Genomic DNA, 15,200 nt, shown 5'->3' on the forward strand with positions numbered 1-15,200 from the left:
GAATATTGTGTTTTCTTGGCTAATCAATCATTCCATACTTTTGCACTCAGAGCAATCTTGAGACTTTATTCATGGGCAGGTGTTAATGTACAGAGGGTAGGCAAAGAAGCAATCCAAAGGCAGGAATCCCAATGGGGGCTGGGGAGATGACTCACTTGGTAAAGTTCTCCATGTGAAAGCAGGAGGACCTGCATTCAGATCCCCAGGACCTGCTTTAGAAGGCAGCTGTTGTGGTCTAGACCTGTAATCTCACACTGGGCAAGAAGGTCCTCTGCTCGTTGACCGGCTAGTGCTGCTGAATTCGGCTGCTGAATTCGTAAACTTCAGCTGCCGTTAGAGACCCTGTCTAAAAACAATAAGGTGGCTGGGCAGTGGTGGGCCACGCCTTTAATCCCAGCACTTGGGAGGCAGAGGCAGGTGGATTTCTGAGTTTGAGTCCAGCATGGTCTACTGAGTTGAGTTTCAGGACAGCCAGGGCTACACAGAGACACCCTGTCTTGAAAAAACAAAACAAAACAATAAGGTGGAGAGCAGTTGAGAAAGACCATCTTGTCAACCTCTCAGCCTCCATATGCACCTGAATACGTGAACAGCCCCACACACAAATACACACATACACAACCCAACGTGCACAAAAGCCCCAAGCAGTGACGGCCTGCTAGCCACATTCAAGCTATGCCGGGTGACAGGATAGGGATAGCTTGAGTATTCTGGCTCGAGCAGTTGAAGCCTGAAACCTTGTGGGCAGACGTTAAAAGGGAACCTGTCAGTGATGGAAGGTTGCTGTTACACATTCTTTTGTTCCTCTGGCAGGGCAGAAGAGGCGGGCCAGGCTCTCCTGGAACACCAGGCTCGAGAAGAAAGATGGTAAGAGCCCTTCGAGGCAAGGAGCTTCTAAAGTCATGGATCTCATAGCTGGGATGCAAGTCACTGATTGTGGGGAGCTGGCGGCATCGTCGATGGTTAGAGATGCTTCTGGAGACACTGATCTGTCTGAGGTGGGGCTGGCCTGGTAAAGCCCTTGAAGTTGAAGGAAGAAAGTGCTGGCTGCATGGGGCATTACCCATGAGGAAAGCCCACCATGCAGGGAACACAGAGTGTTTGTCAGTGAGGGAAAAAGTGGTCAATGTTTGGCCTACTTGCTGACTTAACTGAAGTTGCCAGTGATGTCACTCAGTGACCAAGCTTTATTGTCCACTGAATTTTATGACTATTGAGAAAGTTGGGAAGAAAACAGATTTTCCCTCCCTCAGCAGCCATTGATTGGCAGCCTAAAGCTCTTCATCCACATCGGCAGGTCTATCACTAATGCTAACATGCCGGTCTTATTTAGGCAACCATGGTGTTGAGATTTTAAAGGGTAGAGCATCCCTGTCATGTCTTAGGGTAGGGGGAGATGGGGGGGTGTTAAAAATAATGTTAAATACAGTGAACTCATATCTGAAATTCTCAAAAATTAAAAATTGGAAATAAAAGAAGTTAAAAGAGAAATAGAAGGTCTATTATAGGCATGTAATCAAGAGTTAGACCAGGTTGTTGAATACCTTTGAGATTCTGGTAGTGTGATAGAATACAACACTATGACTGAAGGCAAATTGGGGAAGACAGTGTTTATTTTCACTTACAACTCACACAGCATGACTGAGATGAGTCAGGGCAGGAACTCAAGGCAGAGGCTGAGCTGAAGCCAAGTCCACAGAGGCATGCTGCTTACTGAACTGTTCCTCTTCGCTTGATCGGCCTGCTTGCTTACACAGCCTAGCATCCCCTGTCCAGCAGTGGTGCCACCAGAGCTGGGCCTTCCCACATCAATCCTGAATCAAGACACTTCCCCACAGACTTGCCTATAGGCCAATTGTACGGAGGCATTTTCTCACTAAAATATCTTCTTCCCAGATTTGTGTCAAGTTGACAAAAGCTAGCCAGCACATTGTGGACCCCACTGGGGGGAGTTTTTGTTTTGTTTTTGGTTTATTTTTATTGGCTTTGTTTAAATACATGCTTTAAAGCATTCCATGTGTGACTGCTTAGGAAAGCACGCAGAGATTCCAAATAGAAAGCCTTTATCCAATAAGATTATTTAAAAGAATTCACTTCCACACCTGCGTTAGAGTCTAAATTATAGCAATTTTGTCTCATTTCACAGCATTTTTCTTTTCCACTCTTTGTTTAGCTATCCAGCCTGCTCACCCTGCCCCTCAAAATGCAAAATGTCTTAAAATTGAGCACAAATGAAAACTAGTTGAGTAGGTGGCACTCAGGAGGCATTGTGTTTTCTGGGCAGAAGAAGTCTATGAAACTAGCTATTAGGCTCTGCCAGGAAAGTGCTTTTGCATCTGGAAGCACACCCGAGTTCTTCACGCACCTAGAAAATGGAACTAGGAACAGAGATTACATTCAAACTTTGCAGAGTGTGATTGTTAGCCTGGCTTTGCTAATGTTGCTTGAATGCATATGCAGATGAGGGAGTATTTATCCTCAGCTCTTAGCTTTCTGCAAGGGCGTCCTTGCAGGCTTACATTCCCCTGTAAAACATTTTCAGTGTTTAGAATATCTCCCGGAAAATCCTGGTGTAAAGGGATGTGTATTTATTGTTTTGTGCCCCCCACCCCAGGTCAAATCAAACTGCACAGCTTTCAAGGAGGAGGTCCCCACATTGGCGATAGGTGCCTCTGTGTCATGCAGGTGTCAAAGCAGAACTAGTGACAAGTGACAACTCAGAGGTACAACCTCAGGTAATTCTGCAACCCAGCAAAATAAAGTAAAAAGTCTTGAGGACCCCCACTGTCCAGCCGCAGACAAGGACTGACCCTGGACAGCTAGCTTTGCATGTGGACTACAGAGAGGAAGTTCCCATGTGACTTAGCTCTGAAGCCAGGGTCAGATTTCTCTCAGTCACTTCACCATCCAGAAAGAACTGGCAAACCCAGCTCTGCAGATTTGAAATGTCGATTCTGAGAGGAACAGGGGATAGCCCCACACATCCCAGTGAGCAGAGGAGGCAATAAGGGATGGAGAGACACTGAATTGTGGTTTGTTTGGATCACTGGTGACCAGAAAACAAAGCCAGGGAGACTGTAAACAGTGAGGGGACAGAGAGTCAGTGAAGACTACAGCATGACAGACATGCTGGGACCTGGAGGACTTTATGTGAGTCCCAAGAATCTCCTAAATGACAAAAGTTGGAGGAAGATACAAGACTTCTCTGGACCCCAAGGCGTTTTAGACAGGGTCTCCACGTCCCACTATACCTCCCCAGGAGTTTCCAATCTACAGGATCCCTTCCAAAGATGGCCAATCTTTGTTGCCAATGAATCAGACAATTAACTAATCAAACCACAATAGAGACTGGGGATAATCATGTCCAAATGGCAAATTAACCCCGCTCCCGCCCCTTCCCCATTAGAAGAAGAGTTGCTGGGAGGAAAGAAAAACTCTGGCAAACCGTTCAAGTCTGAAAGAACTGAAGGCCACATTTTTGCTCTGAGTAAAAGCTTCAAGAATTGACAGGACAAAGGTGCCAACTGGTAGACCTTGAGACGCACAGGAAGACAAAAGGAAGTGAGATTGGCAGGGTGGCAGAAATGGTGCCCCTGGGCTCCCGGCTCCTTATTTTTACTTTTCTATTCAAGGGAAGCTAAATGTCATACTTACATTTTACATACTTGCATACAAGATTTTATTGTTTTGCTATGTATATGAGTATTTTGTATGTCTGTGCACCCTTTCATGCAGTGCCCATGGATGTCAGCAGAGGGCATTGGATCCCCTAGAACTAGAGGTACACATGGTTGTGAGCTTCCACATGGGTGCTGGGAACTGAACCTGGGTCCTGTGGAAGAGCAACAAGTACTGACCCAACTCTCCAGTCCAACACTGAAATTCCTCCCCCACCCCATTTCAAATAAAAGTGCCATTGTGTAGAATGCTAACAGAAAAATCCCATGAGTGCAGGAATCGTGACTATTGAAAGCTAATGACTACTACTTTTTTCTAGATTTTAAATTTTTAAGTGTTTTGTCTTTTTGTATGTTTGTAAGTATGTGCACCTACGCCTGGTGTCCTCAGAGGTGAGAAGAAGGGTTGGTTTCCCTGTATCTATGGATCATAGTGAGCTACCATGTGGGTGTTGGGAACTGAACCTGGGTCCTCTGCATGAGCAGCCAGTGCTTTTAACATCTTGAGTCATCTCTCCCACTTTGCTAATATTCATTTCTTTATGGAGGATTTGGGATAATTTTAGAGTTTTGCTTGATCTGCATTCAAATATTAAGTAATGATTTATTTTAATAATTGCAAGAAGTTATCCTTCTTTAAGAAAAATATGTTATTTATAAAACTATAAAGTATTTATAGCACTGGGCTGAGGGTGTAGCTCGGTGGCTGAGTCCTTGTCTCCTGTCCAACCTTCTCTGTTCCATTACCAGCACTTTATAGACTCACAAAGTATCTGGAGGAAGAACACTGGGGAATCCTTAGAGCAATAAAGCACTTCTGAGTGAACAAATGGTTAAAGAGTGTCCAGTAGTTGGGGGCTGGTCATGGTATGCAGGGGAATGGATTCCAGCTAACCCGATCTGATCTCTATTCATTTGGCAACCACTGAACACCATCAATGAACCTGCAACTCACTAAGTCCTAGAGCTAAGAACGCAAACAAGAGTTCTCTCCAGGAAATAAGAACCCTGGGGCAAACCACAGCAAAGTTTCTCCACTTTGTTTGAAGCATTGCCTGTGGGGAATGGCTGCTTCGTGCACAGAAAGATACTCACGTCTCCCCTGACCTCAGCTCACTGGGTGCATCCCCAGACTTTGCTAGATGCTTCCTGGAAAGGAAGAAGAGGCGGTAAACCCCTCTTCTATTTAAAGAAGGTGACTGATGGAAAGAGGGGCAGGCTTGCGCAGTGAACAAGCTATTATCAGAGTGAGGCCAAGATACTAAGCCTGGACCAAGGGCAGGAGAAGCAGACAGAAAGTAGAACCCCGGGGCATTGGCGGGAAATGGGAAGAGATGGCGCACTCTGAACCAGATCCTCTGCCAGGTGTAATGAGAAGCAACTGTAGCCTCAACCGAAAGCAGGCTTTCATTCCAGTTTGACCCAGATTGTTTTTATGATCCATTCATCCTCCGGCAGCAGTGTTGAGCATGAACCTGCCAGTAAGACTCAGGATTTATGGAGTTTCTGCTGTTAATACCCTGCCTCCTTGCTGGTGACTTTTGCCCCAAATTAGTCATATATACCCAGAAAACAGGGTTCTCACAAGTACCCAGAAAGCCAGGCTGTGGGAACTGTGGAATTGGTAACTGTCTTACATCCTTTTTTCCCCTCGGATCCCCTGAGGGTACTTTCCTTCCTTGATGTGTCCACTCACGTTTACTTTAAAGAGGAGTCAGGATCTCTGGGTGTATGACCATACCCCAGTCAGCCTTTGAGTGCGCCCTTCTAATAGCCTGAGATTTGTCTTTCCTATGTAAACCACTTGACAATGTTAGACAAAAGCTGCAAAATCGCATGCCCTAATTCCTGGTCTGCTTTCCATGCCTCATGTCTGCCAAGGTCTCTCTCCCATGACTTTGTAGTTTATAGCAGCACGAGTGCTGGGTGGCCACTTCTGGGTTCGTTCCCGTCTCTTACTTAATCTTAGATGTCAAGTTTGGTCTCTCCCATTAGGCCTAAACCTCCTTGACTAGGGACAGGAGTCAGTTTTTGCTCACCACACCATCCCCCAAGCCTTGGACGGAGCAGGGACACCAGAGACATGGTGATTCATGTCACTGTACTCTTTCAAAATCAGACCTTAAGGTCACACGGGAGCAGAGCGGGAGAGATGGCTCAGGCAACGCGTTTGTGGGTAAGCCTGCAGACCTGAAGCAGAGTCCACAGGACATAGTGGGGTATGGTGCTGTATTCTTTTGCTCCCAGCACTGGGAAAGCAAGCGAACAGATGCCTGGTACTTGCGGGCCGGCTATCCAGCCCAGCCTCGCTGGTGAGCTGCAGACCAATGGAGAGACCCTGTCTCAAAACACAAGGTAAAGGACACCTAAGGCGTGTCCTCTGGAGTCTGTGTGTACACACATATATGCATCCACATACACAAGTACATATAAAAAACAAACAGGAGCAAATGTCAATGTTTCAAACACTGTCTGGAGAGAAACATTCTTCATGTGAAGCTCTGCTCTGCAGCCCGTAACACCTACTGGTGAATTTTTTGTTTTGCTAGAATATAACATTCTTCTCTCCTCTCCTCCAACCAATTGTATTCACCAAAAACCTGGTCCAACCATGTGCATTAACTGCACTACAGACCCCAGGGGCTGAGTGTAGGACAAGTCTGTCAGCCTAGTGATCCCACAGCTCCCTTCTCGTCTCTTATCCCTGTTACCAGTGTCTACCATGCCTCCTGCTTTCCTGCCTTTACTTCATTACCCAGGCTGGGTCCCTGATGGAAAGACTTGTGCGTATCCCTGAAACCAATCTCCAAATCTCTTCCTCTGGGAAGATTTCACATCTGACCAACTGGATGTCATCTCTGTCTTTGAAACTGTCTTCCTATCCTTGAGCATGTGCTGTGTTCTGCCTTGTAAATGCTTGTAGTTATTTGTCCCTCCTCCCCCGGTACTTGAAGAGTGTGGATTTCCTGAGGTCAAAGACTCAGGTGTGTGTGTGTGTGTGTGTGTGTGTGTGTGTGTGTGTGTGTGTGTGTGCTGGGAGGGGGTGGGTCCCATCTATTAACCTTTAAAGTATAGCACATGGTTTTCTGAATGAAATGATATACTGGTGGATGTTTTTCTGAATGGCAATTGATTGTCTTGAATGGTAACAATTTTTTGTGCAAAAAGGAACAGACTCTTATTAAACTTATAAAAATTGCATGCGTATGTGTGAGTGTGAATGAACATATGCATACCACATGTATGCAGATGCCCATCAATGCCAGAAAAGGATGTTTGACCCCTAGAACTGGAGTTGTAGGCAGCTGTGACCAGCCTGATGTGGGGGCTGGGAACCGAACCTAGGGTCCTCTGCTAGAACAGTGATGCTCGTGAACTCTGAGTCATTTTTCCAGCCCTTTGAAAATGTCTTCCTTTTCTTCTCTGACAGAATTTGGGCCTTGGAGATGACTTATTTTTGTTTGAAAGAAATGAGACGTTTCCCCACGCACACACCTTTCCTTCTTAGATGACAACATATTTTGAAATACTCTTAGCAATACTGGCCTGTCCAAACATTTTTCATGAGTTTGCAGCAAGACAATATTGTCTTGTGGCTGTTGGATTTTGTGAGCCCTGGATGTGAGTTTTGTTCTGACTTTACTATGTGAACAAGTCAGATAGGATAAGTCCGTGATCATCTGAACTACAGACTACTTATTAGGAAGGTGCCTTAAACCCTAACCCCGTGTGGAATGAAAATCTCCCATTTCTCTTTAGTAATGTTATTTGGATTGGGTATTTTATTGATACAATGAATCAATTATTTTGGAATACTTAAGATGACTGGTCTCTGACAGCTAATCACATTGCTTGGCTTTAAAAGTCAAACTAGTTTGGCTCTTTAACTTCTGAGCTTAGAGGATTCATTATGAAGTTCCTGGAGTTGATCCTCAGTTTTTCCTCTGGCATCTTGCCCCTTGGCTGGCCCATCCCTGATTCCTAACTGACTTTGTAGTACTTGGGGGGCAAAATAAGAAGAGTTCAGACCAGTCAGTGTTGCAGCTGAGGAACAGCTAGCTCTACCTGAGTTTGGTGGAGGTGGGTGGCTGGCTCCAACCTGTTCTCTGTGTATCACTGGCTTCAGGTTGTCTATGAGTTCAATTACCTGTTGCCCTATTCAGGAATTCAGAATTGGCACCAGCCTGTTCTCACAATTCGCTGAGTAATTGGATGTGGTAAGCACAGTGTGGGGGTTATTTATGTCAGTGCCTTGAGATATCTGTTACCAATTTAAATCACACACACACACACACACACACACACACACACACACACACACACACCATCTTTTCTAAACTAAGAACATATGTTTTTCTCCCTTTTGTTGTAGGTAGTTCATGGCCGAAGAGGACTCACAGGCCCACAGGTCAGTGATTATTTTTTTTCTTAACTTCAAATAATAAATTACTCATTTCAGTCATTTAGAATAAAGACAGTAGTATCTCTTCCCATCTATCTTAACCTTTTGTTTTTTGAGGACGTTGGTTGTAGAATAAATTGTTAGAAAAACATTGACTACAGTTTTAAGAATTCAAAATAGAATGAAAATTGGGTCACTTTATTAAAAATTTTTCAAAGAAATTAAAAAATGTTTAAACATAAAAATGATCAAAGACACCATTTAGTCCAATGGCTAATTTTTATTTTGTTTGGCTTTCAAATATAAAGTCTAAGTAACCTTTCTGGGATTTGTGTTCTGTTAGCCTCTCTGACAATTTGTGTGAAAATCTCATGTAAATCCAAAGAATACAATGAAAGTTTAGCACAAACTGGAGAGTCTGGATCCTTGGGAAACTGAAACAGAGAGCTGTGTAGTATCCTATTTGCACACACCAGTGATAACATCCTACACTGTGCCTCATGAATGCACAGTCTTTAAGAAAGAGCTGCCATGGTTTAGAATTTCTCAGAGCACACATGCTCAGGTTAAAAGCACAGCGAGGGTTGGCGCTAAACTCATTCTCAGCCACATGGTCAGACCATAGTGAAACTCTACCATGTTAAAGATGAAAGAAATCTTTAGTTTTTTTATGAAGACCTTCCTTTCATTGCCACTGGAAAAACGTTTATAATCTTACACGTGAAGAGACAGGGCTAATAGATTAATAGGTTGGTTCTTTCTCATCACAGGGAAATCCAGGTGTCCCAGGCCCAGATGGACTCGAAGGTTCGCTTGGACTTAAGGGCCCACAGGTATCTACAGAGAACATATGGATATGCATAAGAGTCTGCCGGGGGCTGGGTAATCTATATCCTGGACAGAACCCTTCTTGTGCCCTGCTTGGAAATTGTTCAGGTTAATAAAGCAAGCAAGCAACATTGAGTCCTGACTTATACAGAACTTGGTCTCTTAGAGTTCTGTCCTTGTTAAGAAGTAGAAAGAGAGGAACATGTTGGGCAGCCAGCCCCATGTGCTGAGTTCAGGATCCTTAGGATAATCCCAGAGATCTTGAGCCAAGGAAAATGTGGAGCCTCGATTATGGGGGATTGTGGTCCATTTAACACGGTAATGGCTCAGTGTTCTATCCCAGGACTGCCCATGGTGTTGAAACATTGGCTCAACTCAAGGAAAGATTTGTTCTAAGTGCAGCTGGAGCCTTCATGGGTGATCTATAGCGTGGCACCCTGCCTGTCCTTTCTAGCTCGCTTCTCTGGGGACCTGCCTCCGGCACTTTTTCCTTTACAAGGAGCAAGCCACAGTTGGCGCTTGGCACTGGTCATGGGGAAGGGAGGAGACAATGTGCCGGAGGGGGTAAAGCTTAAATCAACAGCGAGACAGGGAGGGAGCATGCAGAGAGGGAAGGAAGCAGGAGGGCTAGAATGTAGCTCGGTGGTAGAATGTTTAGCATGTGCAAGCTCTGGGTTAAGCCTCCAGCATGGAAGGAAAGGAATGGGGGAGGAAGAGAGGGAGAGGTAGGGGTGGGGACTGAGGGGCAGGGGTTGATTAGAAACCAGACCATGAAAACAGTATTTTTTTTTCCTCTCTAAAGTTAACTTTGAATATATGAAAAACAGGTGTACTGTTTGGCTTAGGCAAGACAGTTGTTGGTTCTATTTTTCAAAGTTTTAAAGCAAGTACTTAAAAATAAAGGCTTTATATATCGGCAGTTTGCGTATGCAGGTTGGGCAAAATACATCAAAACCTCAGAAGAGACGCTTTGTGCGTCTTGCTGCCAAGATTCCAGCGTGGTGAGCAGTCCTTCCTTCAGCCAGCTCTCTCTCCAGCTTGATGGCTTTTATTTGTCATTTTGTGCCAGCTGCGGAAGGCTCAATTTTCTTACTTTAAAGTGAGAAATATTTGCCTTAGAATCGTCGAGAAGCATCTCAGTAAATTGACTGCCTTTATTTCATGCTACGAGAGTCACATCCAGCATTTGTTCTTTCAGTTTATAGACCTTCTTATTTACAGCCCAATTTAAAATGAAGCAAAACACCAAATACAGCGCATGAAGTTTCGTTGCATCCTGTGGAAGCCATAGCACACGGGCAATAGAATATTCCAGAACTAGAACTATCTAAATTTCATCTAGCTATGTGATGTGTCTTCTTTATGACCCATCTTTGTTGTGGTTATTGAATATAAAGTGGATTTAAATGTTCTGGTTTTAGATTTATATTATTAAGGGAAGCATTTTTTTCCACATGAAAGTCATATGGCTTCAGAGTAAAAAGAGGCTGAGGACAATTGGTAATATTGAACATATCTCAGCTTTAGGGTGTTTCCTCCAGGTCCTAGCTCCTTTGGCTAGATAAGCTAATCCATCTCAGTTTCAGACTGATCAGGAGGAGCTCAGAGACCCTCATAGTAGCTACAGTGTATCTGACTCTGTCTAGTTTCTAAGTTACCTTGGCTTAGCATTTGACTTGTTTAGTAGAAAAGTTTAACATTCAAGGGTTCTCACTGAAGGGGGAACTAACGCTTTGAATCTACTCATTTAGGGTCCAAGAGGAGAGGTCGGTGAGAAAGGAGAAAAAGGAGGCCTGGGAATGAAGGGTCCCCAGGTACGTAAGGAGAAAGCAACTGCATCCGACCTTGACCTTGGCTTGAAGGAGGATGCTTTAGTGGTTTCTTCCCTGAAGGTGAACTACAGATCGCCTGCAGGCCAAGTGTATTAAGTTTGACTTGAGTGTGAGAAGCAGCAGCTGCTTGTATCCTGGTCCTACCCTCCCCCACCCCTCCCTCTGCATCATATAGACTGTAGTAGAGCCAGAAGATCCTCTCTAGACCTCCTTGACCTCAGCTTCTCAGCCAAGGTTAACGATTCTTTTTGGGTTCTATGTGGATACAGTATTCCCCACACAACAAGTCACTTGGAGTTGCCTATCCTACCTCCTGGGGGAGCAGAGAGTTCGCAGCTAAGAGTGCTTGCTAATTCTTCCAGAGGAGTCAAGTTCATAACCTCTTGTAGCTCCAACTTCAGGGTATCTAAAACCCTCTCATATTTTAGTCAAACCCCTCTTTTTTTTTTTAAGTTTTCTGGGGAGACTAAAACATTTTGCCACCTGGAACTGTCCTCAAAACTTTTTGAACCTCTGCAAATGAAGCTGTGGTATTGATAATCCTAAATCCTTCCTAGATAACACCAGGTTTTGGAATGGCCAGTGTCTACACTTCTCCTTATTCAGAATGTGCTAAGAGTGTTAGGATTCAAGGCCCTGATCTGGTGGGTCCAGGTTGAGGCTTGGGACGCTGCATGTCCAATCAGTCCCCTTTTAGCACTGATGCTGCAGATCTGGACCACACATTGAGTGGCAAAGCGCTATGTGATCTGCTCCCTGTCTATAGCTAGCATAGTATATATGTATCTGTAGGGCTCTTTTTTTTTGCAAGCTCCATCCGCGTTAGTGTCTTACTTATGCTGTATTTACAGTCCCTGGCATAACAGAGCTCAATTCTTTATGTAATGAATCAAGCAGTAAATGAATGAATGAGACCCAGTTGGGACTTTCACCCTCAACTAATAGCAGTACCAAGCAGGATGCATTACTTTACATGAATTAGCTAAACCCGGGCAGAGGCCCAATGTTTAAGTGGTTGCGCTCATCATGAGAATATTTAAGAGGCTATTTGCATAAACTTGTAAGGCATGACAAACTGTTTTAAAGTACATTAATATCTGCTCCTGACAATGTTTGTTCCTGGTCTTGATGAAAGTGCTCTTTCCAAATGCATGAAAACTTCATAATTTCATAGCCGAACTAAACCAATGATTTAAAAAAAAAACACATCTGCATTCACATCTTTGAATAATTAGAAGCTTGTGGGCACCACAAATGGAGATTTTTATTTAAAAAAACACATTAAGTACAAAGGAAAACATATATCAGGCTATATCTCATCTGTTGGCATCAAATATTGATGTGGGTATGTAAATGAGTTGAAATCCAAAGGTCTGGGGTCCAAAGTGGTATCCAAGGGTTGTTACTGGAGTTAATTCTTCCATGTGCCCCAGGGGCACCTTCATCCATGGGTTCCTTTAATCTTGCTTTGGCAAGAAGTGGCCCAGTCATAAATCATCTAGCCCTTGGCATTGCCAGCTGGTCAGAGGCACCACACCTCTCTACCAGCACTTCCATTTTTCTGGCTGAAAACCCTGCTTTTCTTTCTCTGCTTGCTTTTCATGAAATACCCTTCTTGTCAGCTGTTAAAATGGAGTTTCAAAGACAAGCAGAATTTTCCGTGTCTGGGGCATAAGGAATGGGACCTCTAGACTGCTGTTTCTGAAGGAAATCCAAAGAGACAAGCACAGTCAGACACACAGGCGAGTGCTGCTCTCTCTTGACTCCACAGACCCATCGCCATAGGTCTCTGATTGTTTATGGCACAGGAGGAACCTTCCGGCAGAGCGATGTGTTTTCTTACTGCAGACTTGAAAGCTCTCCTTGGGACTTATGTCTTGGAAGGGGATGTGATTTGTATTGATGGCATACCAGAGGCTTATTAACTTACACAGTACTCGGTGTTCTGCATAAATGAATCCAGCCATATGTGGTTATGATTACAAAAAAAAATTACAAGCTGATGTGCTATGCCCAGAAAGACATTTTTGAAAGGAATGATGTCTCTTTTTTTGTCCCATTTTTTTGTTGCCCTTAAGACCACCTCTAAAAATGTCCAAATGCAAAGAAACATAATGGGAAACTAGGTCCAAAATACTAATTATACTAGGAGCTGTACTTGTTCTTTGAAAATGTATGTTATTAGCTGAATAACACTGGTAGCCCACGCACCATCAAGAATTAGCCAAGCATTGGGGTGCTTCTCTCCAGAACCAGCACTCAGGAGGTAGAAGTAGGGTGAACCCCAAGACTCTACTGGAATCTTCAGGACAGCCTCACATTCACAGTCACTTCAGTGGCCCTGGTCAAACTCAGCAGGTCCTGAGACAAGAGGGGAATGAGGGAAAGGGACCTGTAGGGAGGAGGACTTGAGAGGTGGGAGGGAGAAACGAGGGAGGGGGATGAGAGTAACTGGAATGCATTATACACGTGTGCGAAATTGTCAAAGGACAAAATATGCAAATAAATACTAATTTTTAAAAAGATGTAGGGTGGGGATGATGACGAGGGTCTCCCCATTCTCAGGAGAAGGGGAGAAGGAATGGGGGGAGGATCTGTGTGAGAGGGCATTGGGAGGGGAAGAGAGCTGATATTGAGATGTGAGGTGAATAAATTAATTAACGGAAAAGAAAGAAGTCGGGAGTAGAAGCGTTAGGAATCCAAGGGTTGCTTGAAACTTGTTTTTAAAAATGTTGACAAGAGTGGGGATTGAAGGGGGAGGAGAGTCATGGGAGGAGGTGCTAGAATCATTTCACACCAATGTAGAGAACAGCATAGGATTTCTGTGTCTTTGTAGACGGAGGCAAAGTAGCCATAGACACAGAATTGAGCCAGCCTACCAGGGTCTTATTCCAGGCTTACAGCTTTACATCTTATCTTTGGTACCTTGGACAATTGACTTGACAATGGACACATCTTCAGCAAAAGAACAGTAATAGCAACTACCTCCTCTGATGTTGCAAAAATTAAATGGTTTGATAGGTGTAAGTGTGTGGGACTATTATGGGCACAGTAAGGGGTGTATAATTATTTTTATTACTATAATACTGTATCTACACTGCCTAACCAAACAGCATCTTTCCCATTTTTTATTAGATATTTTATTTATTTACATTTCAAATGTTATCCCCTTTCCTGGTTTCCCCTCCAAAAACACCCTATCCCATCCCCCTCCCCCTGCTCACCGTCCTACCCATTCCCTGACCTGGCATTCCCCTGGCATGGAGCCTTCTTAGGACCAAGGGCCTCTCTTCCCTTTGATGTCCAACAAGGCCATCCTCTGCTACATGTGCAGCTGGAGCCATGGGTCCCTCCATGTGTTCTCTTTGGTTGGTGGTTTAGTCCCTGGGAACTCCCAAACAGCATGTTTTATATGTTTTTATTACTGTGCGAGTACACATGTGTACGCAGCACAGCCCACGTGTTAGAGTCGGAGAGCCAGTCAGAAGAACTGGTTCTCCTCCTCTACCACAGAAATTCCAGACATTGAACTTGGCTCCTCACGCTTGGTGGCAGGCACACTACCCCACTGAGCCACCTCCTGGGCTCAGACGGAGGGGTCCTGTGGCCTGGATGTGGCTCATGTCTAGAGGCGAGCTCTGCCAGGCTTAGCATAGCAGCTTGCAGCCCACGGTTTAGTTGTTCCGTCTCCCCATCCCACGCGAGGTGGGTTGGATGATCTATGCACTCGTCCCTTTTGACAAGCATTTACAGCAAGAGTTCTCTAGCAGTGGGCCCTGTCCTAGGACACAAAGATGACAGTTCTATTTTCTAGCAGTTTCTGAAAATAACTTCAGACTCTTTAGCCTGTGCTCCCCAGACACACTTTGTTACAGTGCTAGTTGGTTTTAATGAAATTCTGTGAGCTTCCTAAGGTATATTCCACACTTTGCAAATGAAGATAAACAGTTCTCGGTGCTGGAAGAAAGCATTCTTTGAAGGCCAACGTCCTTTGGGAAGCTCGCTTTAAATGGCAGTCACTTCAGTAACCTCTGTCCCCTGAGCTGAACAGTGGGAACCTGGGCTCATTTGGACACAGAGACTCACAAAGAAGCGTTATCATGTAGGCCACATCTGGCCAGCGTTACTTTATTTTCTTTTATTTACCAGTCTCTATTTGACAGCTACTACTTTCTTCCCCAGAGTAGGATGAGCTTAGCCCTTAACTCTTCCGCCATCTGTACTTCATTTTCCATAGAAGACACACAAATGCGTTGGGGAAGAGATGCGCCTCCTCTTGCTCTATCTGCCATTCTTGTTTCATTCCAGGGGCCCCCGGGACCCGGAGGACGAGCTGGGGACCAAGGCCATTTGGGAAGCCAAGGAAAAAAAGTAGGTCACACTCTGTATTACAGCCCCCCCCCCCCTAAAAAAAAACATTAAAGTCTGTGCTACCCGAGAGAACTGTGGCTGGCTGGATCA

The 15,200-nt window shown here is 44.6% G+C and overlaps 1 protein-coding gene across 1 annotated transcript in view; it reads left to right on the top strand.

The window, feature by feature from the left end:
- Col6a6 (collagen type VI alpha 6 chain) overlaps window positions 1-15,200 on the top strand; it is a 135,993-nt gene that overhangs the window by 76,302 nt on the left and 44,491 nt on the right. Inside the window, exons 21-25 of the mRNA XM_052187444.1 lie at window positions 814-867; window positions 8,050-8,085; window positions 8,850-8,912; window positions 10,659-10,721; window positions 15,048-15,110. Coding sequence (XP_052043404.1) covers window positions 814-867; window positions 8,050-8,085; window positions 8,850-8,912; window positions 10,659-10,721; window positions 15,048-15,110 — 279 coding nt within the window. The remainder of the gene's footprint in view (window positions 1-813; window positions 868-8,049; window positions 8,086-8,849; window positions 8,913-10,658; window positions 10,722-15,047; window positions 15,111-15,200) is intronic.

Source organism: Apodemus sylvaticus, chromosome 7 (genome assembly GCF_947179515.1).
Source record: "Apodemus sylvaticus chromosome 7, mApoSyl1.1, whole genome shotgun sequence".
Taxonomy (NCBI): domain Eukaryota; kingdom Metazoa; phylum Chordata; class Mammalia; order Rodentia; family Muridae; genus Apodemus; species Apodemus sylvaticus.